Source organism: Anolis sagrei, chromosome 1 (assembly GCF_037176765.1).
Source record: "Anolis sagrei isolate rAnoSag1 chromosome 1, rAnoSag1.mat, whole genome shotgun sequence".
NCBI classification, from domain to species: Eukaryota; Metazoa; Chordata; class Lepidosauria; order Squamata; family Dactyloidae; genus Anolis; species Anolis sagrei.
Window position 1 is genome coordinate 204,980,082 of NC_090021.1, and position 19,769 is coordinate 204,999,850.

At 40.1% G+C, this 19,769-nt stretch overlaps 1 protein-coding gene across 2 annotated transcripts; it reads left to right on the forward strand.

The window, feature by feature from the left end:
• The first annotated feature begins 2,301 nt into the window (after window positions 1–2,301).
• On the forward strand, window positions 2,302–17,106 carry NMI (N-myc and STAT interactor). 2 transcript variants are annotated; one of them, XM_067472594.1, is made up of 11 exons: window positions 2,302–2,466; window positions 4,159–4,233; window positions 4,329–4,412; window positions 4,623–4,697; window positions 5,683–5,841; window positions 7,014–7,130; window positions 10,156–10,324; window positions 12,269–12,375; window positions 13,445–13,631; window positions 15,194–15,303; window positions 16,381–17,106. In XM_067472594.1, exons 2-11 carry the CDS (start codon window positions 4,162–4,164, stop codon window positions 16,579–16,581), a joined length of 1,281 nt encoding a protein of 426 aa, XP_067328695.1. In that variant the 5' UTR covers window positions 2,302–2,466; window positions 4,159–4,161; the 3' UTR covers window positions 16,582–17,106. The 2 variants fall into 2 exon arrangements, with proteins under 2 accessions (XP_067328695.1, XP_060632596.2); XM_060776613.2 differs by having other exon boundaries at window positions 2,302–2,462.
• Window positions 17,107–19,769: the final 2,663 nt, after the last annotated feature.

A 19,769-nucleotide genomic window follows, 5' to 3' on the forward strand; every position in this document is an offset into this window, starting at 1 on the left:
CCATACTGCCCACCACCAAGTGAATGCTTTCATAAAGGGAAAATCTCTTCCTAGATTTTGTTTTCCCTCCACCATAGACATCTCATTGTTTCTGACTCTCTCTATTGGTGTGGAATTTGCATGATCCCGCCCACTGCCTTTCTTACTCTTCTCTATGGCACACAGCAAACGGAGAAACTGATCAGAAACTGAACATACTGGAAAGGTTTGAGGGATTGACTCAACATGATGGAAGTTGTCCAGGGTGAACTACAACTTCCATCATGTTGAGTCAATCCCCCAAACCTTTCCAGTATGTTGTTTCTGATCAGTTTCACCCTGTTTGCTGTGTGCCATAGAGAAGAGTAAGAAACCCTGCTGGGCACAAATGGCCTTGATAAGCCAGAGGTTTGCTGGACCCTACCCTGCCTATTGACATCAGCACTTCCCTTGTACATGGTGGGTTGGGAAGAAGGGTTCCTACTGATAAGAACTGGGCCGAGTGTGGTTGCAGGGTGGAGACATGGAGCATGGTGGGAAATTGTCTGATTAACACCCAAAAGACGGCACAGCATTGTGAAATATAAAAGCCAGTGTATTGTCATTGCTTGGGGTTCCTCAATTTTGGTGGCATCACTGGAACACCAGTTCTCTTTATTTTTTCTACCTTTTCTGAGTTTTTCAGAACATAACTTTCTGAGAGCAAGAAATGCCTGGTTATTTTGCTGGCTGTCTCTGAAGCTGCTTCTTTTAAGAGATTGGAGAGTTTAGTTGTATTGATCTGCATTATATAGATCTACAATGTCTATATAATGCAGTCCCATAGAATGGGGTTTAGCTGCATCGAACTGCATTATATGGGTCTACACTTATATAATGCGTTATATAACGGAGTTTAATTGCATCAGACTGCATTACACAGGTCTACACTGACTATATAATATAGTTCCATAGAATGGGATTTAGCTGCATTGAACTGCGTTATATGGGTTTACGCTTATATAATGCCACACAATAATGGAGTTAAACTGCATCAAACTGCATTACACAGATCTACATTGACTATACTGTATAATATAGTCCCATATAATGGAGTTTAATTGCATCAAACTGCATTACACAGGTCTACACTGACTATATAATGTAGTTCCATAGAAGGGGTTTGGCTGCATCGAACTGTGTTATATGGGTCTACGCCAGTGGTTCTCAACCTGGGGTCCCCAGATGTTTTTTAGCCTTTAACTCCCAGAAATCCTAACAGCTGGTAAACTGGCTGGGATTTCTAGGAATTGTAGGCCAAAAACATCTGGGGACTCATAGAGCAGTGGTCCTCACCCTGTGGGTCCTCAGATGTTTTGGACTTTAACTCCCAGAAATCCTAAAGCTGGTAAACTGGCTGGGATTTCTGGGAGTTGTAGGCCAAAACACCTGGGGACCCACAGGTTGAGAACCACTGGTCTATGCTTATATAATGCCACATAATAATGGAGTTTAACTGCATCAAACAGGTCTACACTGACTATAGAATAGACCATAGAATGGACTTTAGCTGCATTGAACTGCATTATATGGGTCTACTTACATAATGTCCCATATAATGGAATTTAACTGCATTGAATTGCATTATATGGGTCTACACTGAGCAGACCCGTAGCCAGGATTTTGATGGGGGGGGGGGGTGCTGAGTTTGAGGGGGGGGGAGTTTGATTTAAGGGGGGGGGGGCTGAGGATCTACCCATGCAAACCTTTTGTATTGTTACCCCAATACCCCCATGCATATAGGATATATTGAGCATGGTGGTCAGATTATGATATGAATAAACATAACAGTTTAAATAATATACCAGTAAGGCCTTTTCGCGGACCACCCTGAGAATTTGGCGGGGGGGGGGGGGGCTGAAGCCCCTCAAGCCCCCTTCCCTTGGTTACATAGCACTGACTATATAAAGTAGTCCCATAGCACTGACTATACAAAGTAGTCCCATATAATGGAGTTTAGCTGCATAGAAGTACAGTATATTACATGGGTCTCATATAATGTCCCACATAATGGAGTTGAACTGCATTCTATGGGTCTACACTAATTATATGGTATGGCAGTTTATATATGAATGCTGAACACTGGCTAGGGGCTAATCTTGGCTCCTGTTTCTGCCTGAGGAGTGGCCCAGTTTGTGTTTCCTCTCAGTCCTCCACTATAACTCCCATCCCTCCTGCTAGCTAGAGTCTCTGGGAGTCCCAAAACACCCCCCCCCCCTTTGCGTTGCATCCAGGGCACGAGATAGGGAGGAACCTCTTGGAATGGAAACCGAAAGCAAAGGAGGCAGCTGGCCTTGCCTTCCTCCGCCTCCTCCCGCTTTTTCCCTCCCACCTGGTGGTTTCTTGGAAAAGACTGCAGCTCGTTGCTTTCTCTTTCCTGCTTGGCGTCCCCAGGACTTTCCTCCGGAGCCCAGCTGCGACTTGATCAACTGCAAGCACTCTTTGTAAGTAAGTCTGGGTGGTGGCTTCTCTTTCCTAGGAGCAGGCTAGATGTTTATAAAGAAGGCAAAGGGTGTTGGGGTTCCCCTTTCCTGTTAGGAGATACTGATTGTTCCATCTTTTCTGTCTTGAGAGCAGGAAGCTCCCAGGCATAAAAGAACAGCAACAACAACAACAAAATAACAAAATTGTGTTGTATAAATTGGATATTGTTTTTGCTGGCTTATAATGTCTTTTATATCTGCTTGGGGATTGCTATGCACTTCCTGAGACTTTTACTTTTGGTTTTAGTTTACTAAGCTTCTGGTGAATCAGTGAATATAACAAATCATCCTTGATGTTGATGCTACTTGTTGGAGCAAAGTCTGTGAGGACCAGGAGAAAACAAACTCAAATGGCTTTGGTAAAACAACCCTGAGGTCCCTTTCACAATATGCAATTAGAGTGTTAACCATTCCACTTCAACTACCCTGGTTCCATACTATGGGTTCCTGGGATTTGCAGTTTAGGGAAGGGCCAAAGATCTCTTTTGGTTGTGTATCCCTTATTCCAAAATCCTCCAAATCCCAAAATTGTCCACCTGGGTGGCTGAGATAGTGACACCTTTTATGACAGCAGATTGAGATAACACCATAAGATTGATTTATCTTTGCATAGTGGGCTCCATGGGTTATAATAATAACAACAACTTTGTCTTGTCGAAGGCTTTCGTGGCCGGAATCACTGGGTTGTTGTAGGTTTTTTCGGGCTATATGGCCATGCTCTAGAGGCATTCTCTCCTGACGTTTTGCCTGCATCTGTGGCAGGCATCCTCAGTGGTAGTGAGGTCTGTTGGAACTAGGAAAAAGGGTTTATATATCCGTGGAATGACCAGGGTGGGACAAAGGACTCTTGTCTGCTGGAGCTAGGTGTGAATGTTTCAACTGATCACCTTGATTAGCATTTGATGGCCTGGCAGTGCCTGGGGCAATCTTTTGTTGAGAGGTGATTAGGGGTCCCTGATTGTTTCCTCTCTGCTGTTTTGCTGTTGTAATTTTAGAGTTTTTTGATACTGATAGCCAGATTTTGTTCATTTTCATGGCTTCCTCCTTTCTGTTGAAATTGTGTATAACTTTATTTTTATATACCGCCAACCATCTCCTCTAGGGGACTCGGGGCGGCTTACAAGGGACATGCCCAAGATTACAATTAAAACACACATGTAAAACACTTTAACCAATTAAAACATCAGATAAAACAAATAACACAATAGGAAGCAATATAAAAACAATATGGCTGAAAGAAATATAGTCAAAAGTGCACTGGAACATCCAGGTTTTTAGTTGACTATGAAAGGAGGACAAGGTGGGAGCCTGTCTGATCTCCCTAGGGAGGGAGTTCCAGAGCCGGGGGGCCACCACTGAGAAGGCTCTCTTCCTCGTCTCCACCAAACGTGCATGTGACAACGGGGGGAGAGAGAGCAGTGCCTCCACAGAAGATCTCAAGGTATGCACTGGTTCGTAGGGGAAGATGCGATCGCAAAGATAAGCAGGTCCCAAACCGTTTAGGGCTGTTATGATGGTTTTTTCCCCAGAGAAGAGACAATTCAGTTTAGGTTTAGACATTAGAATAAACACATATTGGCAAAAAGGCCCTTGATACAATAAAACCATTAGAAGAATAACACTGTGATATTTGTGTATATCTAACTGTGCTCTGTAGAATATGGAGAAAAGTGACATTCAAGGGACACTTGTAAGCAAAATGGAACCACTTAAAGAACCAGCACAATTCAAGGTAAGTTCTGTCAAATACTTCTACAGTTTCCCATTGGAACAGTCAGTGTTGTGCATGATAGATACTATTTATGTATTTCTAACTTTATTTGGCAGAGCGCAGAGGAAACTGAAACTCCAGAAGCAGTTATGAAAAAGACAGGAAATCTTTCAGAATTGGAAACGTTGATGGCAAATGCTGTAAGTAGTACTCATGTAACTCTAAACAAATTCAAAGCTTTCTACCTTAATTTTTATGTTTCATCCTGAACAGGGAATTTACTGGGCTTTATGTTTTACTACTTTGTGTGGGGAAAGAGTCACCACATCCTTTTTTTGAAAGTATGAAAAAGATGAGTTGTGCTGCCCCAAGGAATTTTTTTTAATTTTCCTTTTAATTTCTGTGTGTAGAGCATTGAAGAACACAAGACTTCAGATGTACTTACAAATGAAACTGGAAAACAGAGAGAATTAGAAAAATTGAAGGTGAGCACAGTAGATGTGGAGGATAAACTCTGTGCATCTGTTTTTTGAAAAGTCTGCCAGCAGTGTTTTGTCTGAAGCATTGAAATGTCTGCCATGGAATACTGGTTGTGAAGTGATTTATAGTTTCCAAGTTATGACCTCCCTGAACAGCTGCAAGCTGAATAACACGTGTCCCAGAAGCAAGCAAAATACAGCAGAGTCCTTTCACAGCAAAGGCATACTTCAACCAGTCTGTCAGTAGAGTCCCAACTGCCAGCATCTAGCCACCTCTACACACTGTTTAGTAAACTTGCGGATTCAGGTTTTCATTCAAAATATCTGGAGCCCCCGGTGGCGCAGTGGGTTAAACCCTTGTGCTGGCAGGACTGAAGACCGACAGGTCGCAGGTTCGAATCCGGGGAGAGGTGGATGAGCTCCCTCTACCAGCTCCAGCTCCTCATGCGGGGACATGAGAGAAGCCTCCCACAAGGATGATAAAACATCAAATCATCCGGGCGTCCCCTGGGCAACGTCCTTGCAGATGGCCAATTCTCTCACACCAGAAGTGACATGCAGTTTCTCAGGTTGCTCCTGACATGACAAAAAAAAATCAGAATATCAGGTGGCTTTAATTTTCACAGTTGCAATACATACAAATATGCAATCAGGATATGCAGATCCACTTTCCATGTACTTGCAAACAATCAGGGTCATCAAATACAGAACAGGCAGATACGACCGAGTTACACAAGAGAAAGAAAGATGGATTCCTTCATCCTCCTTGTATTGCCACCTGCTGATCAGTAAGGGACACTGCCTGATGCAACCCCTTTGCAATAACCCTCACAGCCATTACCACACCTCCTTAGGTATTGCATTGTGACATTCGCTGTCATTGCCTAGGTGTTATCAATATATCACATGTTCATCCAACTGTTTTTCTTTGACTAGAAATGCTGTGCCATTTCTATCTAACAATGCCACCTATCTATTTTCTATTCCTAAGGAGAATGTTGCAACAGCTGAAAATCTGAAGTCCAACATACTACTTTTAAAACTTGGTGCTGATGAAAGGAGGAGAAATTATCTAGATAAGCTGAGAGAACTAAGGGATCGGGAAAATAAGATAGCTCTGGAAATAATGAAAGCCCAAGAGGAAGCTCGGGTAATTAATAAATGTATCCATATGCCACTATTTCTTTTAAAAGCACAAAAGAATTGATGTAAATGTTTGCAGAGTGGAATTGATCTGCAAATCTGCAATATCTTTTAAAAATTCTGTTCCTTAACATTAGTAGTTGTAGTTAGACAATTTATTCTCTTTTATTTTCTGCCATGTGCTACATTAAGAATAGTTTTGAAAGCTCAGATTTTACTCAAAGAAATGCAGGTTAATATAAGAAAAGTTCCTTTATATTGAGTCAGACCAAGATAATCAGCTCTCACTAACAGCAACTTTCCAGGATTTTAGAGGTTTCGTACTTTGAGATCCCTTGTCTTGCTAGTGGTCTGTCTAATTATGTTCAGCTTCCAAAACCAAAAAGGATTAGAATTCTGCGAAACTTTTTGAGTAAGATACAGGCATTTTCTTTACAAAGTTAGAACATTTTGATAAAGGACAAAAATCTAGAAACAGTTAACCACAAATATGGTGGTCAGATATAATGCCCAGTATATATAGGATGTTGATAGTGCTTTTGTGTTGCAGTGGCTCCATGTATGAGCTATAAAAATGAGAAAGCACTAATATGTTCTGTAACTTGACGATAAAGTACTACACACTGGGTTATGTAAACGTAACCCGGGCTTTTCAGTTCTGAGACCTACCAGGAAGTTAGTTTGTAAGATGACTTTGTTTTGGAGTGGGAGTTTTGCTCTAAATTAAGCTGAGGGGGTTGGTGGCTACAGGAAATCAGTCAAAAGACATGAAGCAAATGTTTGTCTCGAAAGTTTCTTAGTACAGTGGAATCTCTACTTAAGAGCATCCCAACTTAAGAGCATTTTGAGTTAAGAGCTGGTGCTTGGCCCAGGTTTTGCTGATACATAAGAACAGTGTTTTGAGTTAAGAGGTAGCAGTAGAGGGAGTGCTAGCACCAGAGTTTTAGGGCTTTAAGGGAGCAGCCTCCATGCCTCGCATCTTGTCTGCTTTGGAAGATTGTTGTCTGCTTTACTCTTGTCTGCTTTGGAAGATTGCGGCAACTTTGCTTTTGTCCGGTTTGAGGAACTTTGGGTTAGTGCACAAAAACTGGCTTTTTTCAACATCAGACATGTTGTTTCCCTTGAATGTTTTAAAGCACGTCTGCTTTAAAATTGTATGCTTTCTGTCTTATTTCACAGGTGCAACTTTCTGAGATAAATGAAAAAAACGATCAGTTGAAAAGGGATATTCAGGCCCTTAAAGCCGAACGTGAAGCAAAAATGGCTAAGTGTGAAGAATTTGCACAGAGATTTCGGGTAATCTTTTGATCTGTGAACCTTGAAAATGATATAACTTTATTCATCATGATAAGATGGTGCAAATTTTGGTGAGATTATGATGGAACTGAGTTGCTTGAAGCAAAAGAATTTAACTGCATGTTGATCTGCTGCATAAGACATCCACTAAATTATTGAGATATTAAAATTTCCTGAATAACTGGGCAAAATCTACCACCTTTGGACTATAAAACAATTGATTCACACTACCCTTTTCCTGTATATTTGAAGCTTGCTGCAATTTTAATTCTTCATTTCAGTTAGTAGAGCAGATGTACATTTATGCAATTTTAAGGGTATATAATTCTCATTGAAATCCTGTACTGCATGACTCAGAAACAGGGATACTCTGTTGATAGCAAAACAACAACAACAACAACTGAATTTCCATTTGACAGTTTGTGATGTTGGGAAGCCAAATTGTCATTTGACTGAGTTAATGAATGAAATCAAAAGATAGAGTAACCCCAGCGGAATTAATACCAGCCTAACATTGGGAATTACTCCCAACTTTTTAGCAATGGTAGTGTGGCCAGTGAATATAAGAGGAATATACTGGCCTGTGTCATGTAGCATCCAGTTTCCTGCTTTGGTCAGGAAAATATCCAAGGGAAGCTAACAGTAAGTGCATGACGGGTAGTAATTATCTCACTCTGTACCTAATCCAGCCTTGTGTCATTTTTATAGGCTTCTAGAAACTCATGATCTACTGAATGTTGGATCTGAATGTCAGAAATCTATGTTTAATCCTGACTCCGTTGTAAAGCTCAGCAACAGTCCAATCAGTGTACTTGAGAAAAGCACCATCTTAACTTTTCATAATTGTTGCCAGATTAAAATGTACTCTGAGCAACTTGATAGAAAAAAATGGGAAATAGCTTATAAATGACACTATAGAAAAGATTGATGAAACTAGTACTCTGTACGTATTACATGGTATACTTAAATCTACATTGTGATGTATGAAGAAATAAATCCCAGGTGAACAGATGCTTCAATTTCATCAAGTTGAGCCCCTAACTGTTCCCATGCTCAATTTCTCTGGGATTCTAGTCGAGGGGAATTTTTCACACTCCTCTTTTGTAAAACTGTAACTGTTTTTGTTTTTTTGCAAAATAAAATTGAGAATGCTCCTTGTAATTTATACATTGTATTTAAAATAATTCTGTTTCCACTTGAAAATCTTATTGTCACTAAAATCCTGCTGTGACACAATAAAAACTAGCAAATTTATTATGGAATTAAACCCTCCGCCCCAGTTCAGCAGATACAAAAAATGATTGCAGGTGGCAGGTGTATTTTATGAAGTGCAGTAAGGGGAGGGGGCTGGTTCACAAAATTTTATCCCATAGTTTTGCAGTTCTTGTGTCGTCATTCTTTGTACAATTACATCTGCACCCAGTTCCTCAATAATAGGTGAGCCTTAGTGCTATATAATGTGATATATTATGCTTGCAGTCACTTTAGCCCATTCTTTTTCTTGGGGCAGTTCCACACAGGGCTTTAAATCGGATCCATTGGGTTTTAAAAAAAAAACTCAATTGGGCCTGCATTACAGCCCACACATGCCCCAGAAAGCACATGCTTTTCTGAGGGGTGTGTGTGCAGATGCCTTGCTGGACCTTCCGACAGGGCACCCAGACACAAAAGAACCCCCTCCCCCCACCAGAAAAGCCTTTAAAAGAAAAAAATAACTTACCTGGCTGGCATTTCCCTGCTGCCAGCCCTCTCCTGGCACATAGAAATGATGCATCAGGAGAGGGGGGTAGGAGTGATTTTCCTCCCCTTCTCCTGGTGTGTCATTTCTACGTGCCAGGAGAGGGCAGCAGCAGGAAATGCCAGCCAGCTGTTATTTTTTTCTTTTAAACTCTTTTTAAAGGGGTTTTGGGAGGGCATGGGGGCTGTCTTGGGTTTTTCGGACGCCAGGAGCCCCAAAATCCCGAGAAAGCTGTGTAGATTGGGACTGGAAGTCATGTGATGCTATCCCTAACCTCAATCCACACAGCACCCACAGCTTTGTGCCAAATTACTTTGGCACAAAGCAGAGTTTTCCTGGTTTGTGCCGAAGGAATTTATTTATTTATTTATTTATTTATTTACATCACTTATATCTCGCCCATATCAGCCCGCAGGCGACTCAGGGCGGTCTACATATTGGCACAATTCGATGCCATCAATACAATACAAAAGCAATAACAATTAAGTGCATTTAGACAAAAAAGACAGTGCAATAACAATTTAAAAAGAGCTATATCCTCTCATTCCAATCCTCATCCGTTTCATCGTCTTGGTCGTTCCTGGGTCATTCTCCATCTCAAGCTTGACTATCTATTCCGGGGTTCTGAATGCTTGCTCGAAGAGCCGGTTTTTACTCTCTTCCGAAAAGTCAGGAGGGAGGTGGCTGATCTAATATCCCTAGGCAGGGAGTGCCACAGCCGAGGGGCCACCACAGAGAAGGCCCTGTCCCTCGTCCCTGCCAAGCGTGCTTGCGAAGCCGACGAGATCGAGAGCAGGGCCTCCTCAGATGATCTTAACTTCCTGGAGGGTTCGTAGGAAGAGATGCGTTCGGATAGGTAGGCTGGGCCGGAACTGTTTAGGGCTTTATAGGCTAAAGCCAGCACTTTGAATTGGGCCCGGTAGCAAACTGGCAGCCAGTGGAGCTGATGCAGCAGAGGAGTTGTGTTAGCAACCTGGCTGCCGCACGCTGGACCATTTGAAGCTTCCGGGTCGTCTTCAAAGGCAACCCCATGTAGAGAATTCGTTTTTACCTGAGGTGTCTCCTCACATAAAAATTCAGGAGATTGCACATTTGGCTGGATGTGCCTTAGGCAAACATTTACTGACATACTGAATCATATGAGCTCTAAGGCCTAAGAACAGACAGGTAGAACCTTTGGGGCCTATATGTGATAGTCAGCTAACAGGTAAATAATTTGATTTGTTACTTTTATTCTCATGAATTGAAGACACTTTTTCCTCTTCATTTTGGTTTTTTAAAATATAGGTGAGAAAGGACATACCAGAGAAAAAAATGAAGTGTACACATCTGGAGACTATCAAAAACAAAGATGATGAGATGAACAATAACATATCCTGCCTTTTTCATATATCTCCAAAAATCCCATTCAGGCTGAGCCAACAAGAAGCTGTCATCACATTTGAACAAGAAAGTGGTATGGGGTGTTCACACATATGAGTGCCCATTTTTAAGCAAGAAGGTTTGGATTTAATCAGGTAGCTGCTTTCTTCTGGCAGGAACAGCCTAGGGCTAATTCATAGTTTGAAAGTCGGCAACTTCGTTGTGAATTTATGTTAATCAGGGGGTATAGACCAAGACAGCCCTGTCTCAAATAGTTCTATGATTCTTGCTAAATATCGTAAATAACTTACAAATGGTCTAAATACTTACTTACAAATGGTCTAAATACCCTAAAAGCTAAGCTAAACAGGAGCAGCCCTGTTTAGTACTTGGATGAGAGATTTCCAACATTTCTGAAGAAAACCCGAGAAATTAATAGGATTGTCTTCAGGGAATTCAAAATTTATTCAGCCAAAAGGGCACTGTAAGGTAAAGTTAATCTGATGTTTTGGATGAGTGGCTATATCAACATTTGCAGCTCTGAAAGGGAAACACTTCATACTGCTTTAGGAAATACATTTGTAATTTAGGGTCATTTGGTTCTTTCTAGTATTATCCCAAATCTTGGGATATTAACTTTGTCAAAAGCTTTGATTATTCGAACATTTGACCTAATGCAGTGGTTCCAAACTTTTGGCCCTTCAGATGTTTTGGACTTCAACTCCCAGAAATCCCAGCCAGCTTACCAGCTCTTAGGAATCATGGGAGGTGTCAAGAACCAGGAACATATATACATATGTGGTGGTAATGTAAATATATAAATAATTTTTGGGAGAAAGTATTTAGAGAAATAGAAGTTATAATGAATATGAAAATTGAGAAAAGTCCTAGTATAGCTTTATTATCATTATATAACAATAAACAACTGAAAAAGGAGGATAAAGAATCGATAACAAACTTATTAACAATAGCAAGACTGCTCATAGCAAGGAACTGGAAAAAAGAAATAAATATACAAATAGATGAGTGGTACAAGGAAGCATGGAAACTGGCAATAAATGATAAGCTTACATGTATATTAAAAGTTAAAAAAGGTATATGGAAACAAAGTGATTTTGATGCTGTATGGGAAAATTTGTTGTAAATGGTTTAAAAAATAAAGAAGGAAAGTTATCGCCACAAGAAGAAATGAGATTTTGGACAGATGATATGTAAAAGTTGTGGCTTGAGATGGGGGGAGGGGAGCACAGTGGTGGGAAAAAAGGGGGGGGGGAATGCTTAAGCAGAATAATAAGACTATATGTTAAAGAGTGTGTTGAATAATATGTAGCTGCTATAAACAAATGTATAACAAATGTAATAACTATGATAAAACAATAAAAATACTTCAACAAAAAAAAAGGAATAATGGGAGCTGAAGTCCAAAACACTTGGAGGACCAAAAATTGGGAACCACTGATTTAATGGTATAGATGAAATAACCTGCTCTTCACCAACAGACAGTAGCCTACTTCAAACTTAGATTTGAAGGAGAGGGGACATACCTATACAGTGGCCAGTGTGTCCTTGGGAGTTAAGTTCTGGGATCTGCTGCAGATAGGAACAAGTACAGATTATCACACACCGTACTGTGAAATGTTGATGTGAACTCACTTCTCAGTGTGTCTGCATACACATTGCCACCATTTACTAATATGGGGTGCAAGAATATGTGAGCACTGGAAATTGCAGCTCTGTATCCCATGGATTCAGAAGGTCAATCGTATACTTGAACATACCAATATGGTTTTCTTATGTACTCTTTCTCCCTCATGCTTTTGACATTTGCAGTAGCAGCATGGGCTGCAGTGGTATAATGTGTAAGGTGACAAATAGCAACTTTTGGAAATAGGGAAGTACATGTCAGATCTTGCCTTATATACCAGTGTCATAGATCATGGCGATGTAAGTTCCTCATCATTTTTAATTATGTGACCATATGACTCATTGGCATTTTTAAACCATCCTTATGGAAATGTATTTACATGTTATCCTTCAGTTGCCCATGGACTGATTACAAAACATCGTCACACTGTGAAGCTGGAAAATGATGAGATACTCCTGCGAGCTATGCCTGCAACGCTAGAAAAAGGACTAACATTTGAGGTAAACAAATTATCATAAAAGCTTTTTAAAGTATACCACAGTGACATTATCAGTCTGTATATTCATTAGTGGCTGTAAATATCATTTTGTAAGTAGCTATAATCTTATGCACACCTTTCTAGTTGGATGGTAAGGTACCTTATGTTATGCTGCATGGCCCATGAAAGAAAGGAAAGAATTTTCCATTCCCTGTTGTCAAATACTGACATTTCTAGTGAGTTACACTCAAATAAACTCTATCCTTAAATAGAGTTGAATCCTATTGAACTCCCACTAGGAAGTTACATTCAAATAACACGAGTTTACCCCCTTTTCCTTAATAAATAAGACGTTTTCTTTTACCTGATGACTGTGGTGAGATGTTTTGTGCCTACAGTGTCAGGTAACTCACTGGATTCTAACTTTAATTCAGATAAGGATTTTTCATAAACAATTTTAGACTTTTATGAACAAAGAGCCTGGCCATATATTAGCTGATCTAGTCTTTGGAAATGTTCCTGCTTTGGCTTCCAGCTTTCGGAATTCACCAGCTAACCCGATTACTGTCCAAGCTGGTAGAGGATAGTGGGATTCATGGTCTAAAAGGTAACTTTTCAGTGCTTCCTCAGGTCATTATGGACATTGCTTGTGCACATCATGTCACACAGTTCAGCACACTGCTGTTCCTTTCAATTAAGATTTCCATTACAGTATCAAGTGTTGCTGGACTCATGTGACTACAGGTATCCACATGGTACAAGGTACATTACATATAGCAGCCATTGTTATCATCCTTTTACTGTCTATCTCTCTTTCATAACACTTCAGCCCATGCTCTCACACAACCATCCTACCTTGAAATGTGGGGAATTATTTAATCTCTGATAATCACATTATGTATTATCTTTCTGTAGTTTTTTTTTTTTTTGCTGTCAATTGTAGAGATGATGGAAATACGCTGTTGCTGATGAAAGCACATGCTATATGACCAAGAGATTTTGGTTTTTACCTCTTATAGAGTAACAGGGCTGAACCTCTGGTTTCTATTTCACATGTGTAATTTTGCACTGGATGTGTATTGTTTTTCCAGCTCCATTCTAAGATCTCTCTCTGCACGCTTAAAGTTTCTAACATCCCAGACCTAGATATCCCCAAGGAATGGATGAAAGACAAGCTGGAACTGCATTTTTGCAAAACTAAATTGGGTGGAGGAGTGCAGAAGGTGATGTATAACCCACAGTCACGGATGGCTTTCGTTACATTTGCGCAACCTCTAGGTAAATCCCAGAGCTAACTTTTATTTGCCTCTCCTTTGTACTGCATTGTTTGTACAGTAATATTCTTTTGATTTTGAGTTAGGTTATAATTTGACCTCTTGGCTTTAGATCAGTGGTTTTCAAACTGTGGGTCCCCAGATATTTTGGCCTTCAACTCCTAGAAATCCTAACAGCTGGTAAACTGGCTGGGATTTCTGGGAATTGTAGGCCGAAACACCTCCTGGGGACCACTGCTTTAGATAGTTTGGAAGAAACCTAGTTTCCTTAGAAAACTACCACTTCATCACATTGAAGCAGGGATGTGCTTAGTAGAGTATGTTTATAGTAGTCCTCAGTCATACTCCGTTTAGAAATGAAATGGATGATTTTCCTTCCTTCATCTCTTCGAAATGTCAGCTGTTACATGTCTTCAATTTCCTGAGCTATCAGACTCTCTCTCTCTCTTGGATGTCATCCTTCCCTCCCTTTCTCTTTCTCTTGGCTGCCCACTGGGGAAGGAAGCAAGGAGGGAAGGAGCAAAAGTAAGGAGGGAGGGAGCAAAAGCGGCAATGCAGTCATCCTTCTTTCCCTCTTGGCTTTTCCATGCAACCCAAGGCACAGACATATCATGGAAGGAAAAAAGAAAGGACCCAGAAAGGCTATTTAAAAAAAAGAATTGTTTTGACAAAGTACAAGCACAGTGAGCAAAAGGTAATGGCTGAACTTTCCATAACAAGGGTGTGTTGGCTCCTCCAACAGTTTCCCCTCCCACAAATTGGGGTAAAAAATCATTCTAAACCTTAGAGAAACAAATGCCATCACATTACAGAACTGGCCATTTTGCCAATCCACATCTGTATCATTACAAAAAACCCACTTCCCAAATAGTTCCTGAAATGTATGAAAAGAAAAACTGTTCCCAATGCTTTAGACACATAAAAATGCTCTACCCTACACTTGAACTCAAGCTAATGTGATGAACACAGTGGGTTACCACTTCTAAAGTGTTTGACTCAGTGGTATTTTCAGTGTCCCTAGTTATTTATTAATTTATTTACTATGCTTCTATGCCGCCATTCTCAGCCCGAGGGCGATTCATGCCGGTTTACAAAGTGGCACAATACGATGCCCACAGCAGTACAAAAATAATTTAAACATTCAAAACATTTAACATGGATAAAAATTCATTACAAATAACATCAATAAACATAATAAAAACCCATAAGTCCTCCGCATTTCATTACCAGTTGTGTTGTCCAGTCTTTGAGAAAGGGCCAGAGCTACTGTGTTACCATGACCCAAAAGAGAGCTTCACTTGATCCATAGGCTTTCTCCTTGGTACCAGGTGCTTCCATTTTTGCAGCCTGCATTTTGGGTCATATTAGGGAAAAGTCACTGATATTAACACTGCAGACTTATAGGGGGATGCTTGGCAGGGGAATGTCATTAGACCTAGGGAGGCTTGCTTCTGACTCAGTTACCCAGACATGTCTAGTTTTCACTTTGATTGTCTTAGAACAGGCATTCCTTGTTCTTGAATAAGCTGTATTTCTCAAAAATGTATCCTTCTATTTTTACTTTAGCTGCTAATGATATTGCACGTTGTGGGCAATACATTCCCTTCTATACCAGTCAATGGACTCATCCAGTCATGGTTTCCCCTATTATACAAAATCACCTGGAACAATTTCAGGTAAAAAAAACACTCCAATACTACATGATGGGCTAACTGGAGAAGTGTTCGTCTATTTCAGATCTGCAGTCAAGCATAGGTATGGTGCCCCTGAGCATAGTCTGAATCAGACTTAGATCAGTAAGTGTGATAGATGTTAAGCTTAATTTTCCCCTACCTGTTATTTCTCAACCTTTACAGAGAGCAATGGGTTTTTCGTAACAAGCCTTGAGAGCTAGAAGTGGCTTTTGAGTAGAAAGATCCATGATATCCCTTCAGATAATACTGGACTGTAATTCCCAGCATTCCTTACCATTAAGCTGCCTAGAGCTACTTGGATTTGTAATCTAACGACATCTGAAGGGTCTCATTATTCCCATCTTGTTCAATAGGAAAATGGTAGAATTGAGACACTCAACATATCAAGTGTCTATAATAGTCTAAATCTATTCAGCCAAGAATCACTGGCCTCAATTCTTGTTCTTGTTATGATTTTGTTTGACTGGAGTGGAATTCCCTTATAACATTTGGGTTGCAGACCTTTTAATCTGTGCTTTTAACATATGCTTAATATAATGACATTTTTGGTTCATTGACAGCCCTACAGAGTGCTAAAGCGCTTATTTTGAAATTAGACACATGGATTTGGTTAGAGGGAAAGCCTTTAGCACCTGTTGAAACTTTTCCCCCAATCCAGATAGATTCATGGGGGGAATTTTCATCAGGATCAAAACAGGGAAAAATGAATTACAGTGCATATCACAATGCTTATTCCCAACTAGAGTAGATCAATTGAATCAATGAATTTATGCATTAGTCATGATTCAGTTTTGATAATTGTCAGACTCTCACCCCTATCATCGTTCTAGGTATTTTTCATATATATATTTATATATATATATATAGAGAGAGAGAGAGGAAATGTTCATTTGAAGATGCCCACTAATTTACCCATTATAAAATTAAGGTTCATAAGTATAACCTGTAAGGTTCAACAACATTGTTTTTTTAATGTTGTTTTCTTTGACCTGTTGATTTAAGCATTCCTTTCAAAAATTGAGAACTGGAATGTAATATGTGGTGTGTTCTTTGTTCCAGATATTCTCAGGGAGTTCCAGTAAGACCATCTTGTTAACAGGAATCAAGGTAGAAGAGGAAGATGAAGAAAGTGTGGAAGATATGATAGTGATCCACTTCCAGAAAGCTAGTAACGGTGGTGGGGAAGTTGAAAACATCAAATATGCTTCAAAGGCAGCCAAAATTGCTTATTTTGAGAATGACACAGATGATGTCATTTGAGAGTCCCAGGAGGAGGTTGAATCTATGGCTCATGAAAGCCATGGCTCGTTTTCTGATTTTGTGAAGAGCTTCATAGGTAATACAGTATCATAGCCCAGAAAATTGCTCTGGATAGTGTCGCTGATTGATTTTTTATTATATTCCACCAGACTGAAGATACAGTTTTGTGCTGGCTTACTCAGATGTCAACCCAAATTTGTTGAATGAGCTTCCTCTCAAGCAGTGCCCAGAGGATTGCAGCTTAAATCCTGTTGAAAGTGATGGGACTTGTTCAAACATAAATACCTTGGTTCCATTAGTTCCAGTGCTTTGGATATAGATTTAAACCATACTTGAATCAATGGATTTGGGGGGGAGGGGGTCTTCTGTATATAGATACATGGATATTTTAACATGGAGCTCAGATGATTGATTACCTACACATACTACTGTACAAGCAGCTTTTTATAAATATGCCACATGGTTTTGATGTGAATACTGTGGAATGAGAATGACAAATAAAGGGGCTGTCTTTCTGATACGCAAGCAGTGGGTGTGATCTTTCTACTGAATGTTTGAAAACAAACCATTTGCAGGTTCAAGCTCCACTGACAACAAACATACAAGTCATTTTAGTGCAGAAAATAAAGCCACAATTGTATTGATTACAGTTTAGGCATGGCCACCTATTCATTGACGAACCCATAGTACCCCGTCACTTGGGTATGTATGTGTGGTGAAGCAAATTCCCTCACTGTGGCTCCTTTATTCCTATCCAATGACAGGTCTTTGTTATTCGCATCTACTGGCTTCCCAATTAACATCTTGGATCTGAATCCTGCGCCAAACTGCCTAAAACAAATGAGTGATTATTGCATACAAAGAAGATGAGTAGAAAAAAAATCCTCTCAGGTTCCGCCTAACTGCCAATAGCTTTGATTCCATCAGCTGGTATTTCTTGGGAAGGAAAAGAGCATTATTCCTCAAAGCTACTTCAATAGTTAGGGTCTAATAGTCTTCCTCAAAAATAGTTTGATGCAGCACGCAAAAGGAATTAAACTTGATACAGATCTGAAGAATGGAACGAGTGTGGGTACATTTCTCCTTACATGTATCACCATGTTTAATCTAAAATTCATGCTGTTAGATACACACTCACTTTCTAGGTTAAGTTGCTTGGCATTTCTTTAGGGTTCTAATTTTGCTTTGCTCCTCAAAACGATCAGCATGGGCACAGGGTTTAGCTCTGAAGCACTGTCCACACTTACCGCTTTGGTAGAAGCCGCCTTCTGTAACCATGACTGTGTTACAGACTAAGTCTAGGAGCAGCTGTTGCTAACAGCTTGGTATCTCTTTTGCATTCAGATAGCCCATTCACAGTTTAGCACAAAATGCTTGCATAGAAAAGAGATTTTCAGTTTCTGTATCATTGCACGCTCAATTGCCTAAAAAGCCTTAACACAGTGCCTGGCAAAACCTTCTGCAAATGTATTCCTCTGTGCAGCTCAGGATTCAAACTTTTTAAGTTCATCAGATTGATCAGATAATCGTGAGTGTGAAAGTAACACAAGACTATGGAGAAGATATCACTAGTAGACAAGCACTGATTGCTATTAAAGCTGCAATAAAATATAGGCCCTAAATAGATAAAAGTTGGCAAACAGTGACGGCCTTTCAAAGCCAGACTTTGTCTTGCTACTAATCTGGATATATCATTTGGGGGACTAATAGAGGAATTCTGCAGATGCATGATAATTGGACCTTAACTTGTCTCGTTAATATTCAGGATGAATTTCCAAAATAAAATGTTGTTTTTTCCTTTTAGCAAGCTGTTGGTTTCTGTTTCACCACAAGTCTCATTAATTTGTTTCACTTGACAAACCACTTGGGTATAACGTGGTCTGCAACTGTTACTAGTACTGTTGTTAGGTTTCATCCCTGGACTGCACATGTTTTTGTGTGTAATCAAGTTTCTAGTCATCAGTGAGTAGCTAGACTTGAGACAGAGCTAAGCTGAGGGATTTCCTTCCCCAACATTCCTATGCATGTTTTCCAAAAGGGCTTCCTCTTTCCTCTTTACTGCTAGTCAGTGTCTCCTCCCTGTTTGGTGATGTAATAATAATAATCATAATAAACTTTATTTATACCCCACCACCATCTCCCCAAAGGGGACTCGGAGTGGCTAACATGAGGCCAAGCCCAAAATTACAGTATAGCAAAATAAAATACCAACAAACAAATAACATCAAAATAAAGTACATGAGATAATAGGATATAAAATAAACAAATGCAAAGTAACATGGTAGTTAAACTGCCCTGGGTTGTTTCATAACCAGTTTCTGCAGGTTATGAAGTTTACTTCTTTATATTTATGGTGGAATTTCCCCAACTGCGGGTTATTTTTGAGCCTAAGAGCTCATATTCCAACCAAAAAAATATTTTAAATAGTACATATATACCATTGTTTTAGATGTCCAAGAATACATTGGATTGCTTCCTTCTCTCTGCTTTAAATATGAATATAGCTGGGTTAGTGCTACATTAACTGGTAATGACAACTGGAACGGAATATGGATTACGAGATTGGTTATGATTCTATGATAAGACGGAGCGGACTATTTTAGTGTAATTATATGATTGTGTATTAGTGATATGTTGGTTTTTTCGTTATGGCTTTATTGTAAATTGTCTTTTATATGTTGTACACCGCCGTGAGTCGCCCTAGGGCTGAGAACGGCGGTCAACAAATGCAGTAAATAAATAAATAAATAGGTCCATTCCCCATTGTACAAATCATAATGGACTCATTGCTGAGCCTGGAACCTCAGGTTGCGGTGGTGGCCAGCAGGGCTTTTGCACAGTTAAACTTGTGTGCCAGCTGCGCACGTACCTTGGGAAGTCAGACTTGGCCATAGTGGTCCATGCTTTCGTTTACATCCAGGATAGACTACTGCAATGTGCTTTATGTGGGCTTCAAATCGTCCAACGAGAGGCAGCCAGGTTAATGGTGGCATACAGGGAGCACACAACTCCCATGTTAAGCCAGCTCCACTGGCTGCCTGTTTGCTACCAGCACAATTCAAAGTGCTGGCTTTGGTCTATAAAGCCCTAAATGGCCCCGGCCCAGTCTACCTGTATGAACGCATCTCCCTTTACGAACCACCATGAAGATTAAGATCTTTTGAGAAGGCCCTACTCTTGGTCCTGCC

What these genes read in the sequence shown, in the direction of transcription:
- NMI (XM_067472594.1), top strand. Translation starts at nt 4,162, where the DNA reads ATGGAGAAAAGTGACATTCAAGGGACACTTGTAAGCAAAATGGAACCA. An exon ending in AAGAACCAGCACAATTCAAG is followed by an intron (nt 4,234 to 4,328) that starts GTAAGTTCTGTC and finishes TTTATTTGGCAG; the next exon opens with AGCGCAGAGGAAACTGAAAC. An exon ending in AAACGTTGATGGCAAATGCT is followed by an intron (nt 4,413 to 4,622) that starts GTAAGTAGTACT and finishes TTCTGTGTGTAG; the next exon opens with AGCATTGAAGAACACAAGAC.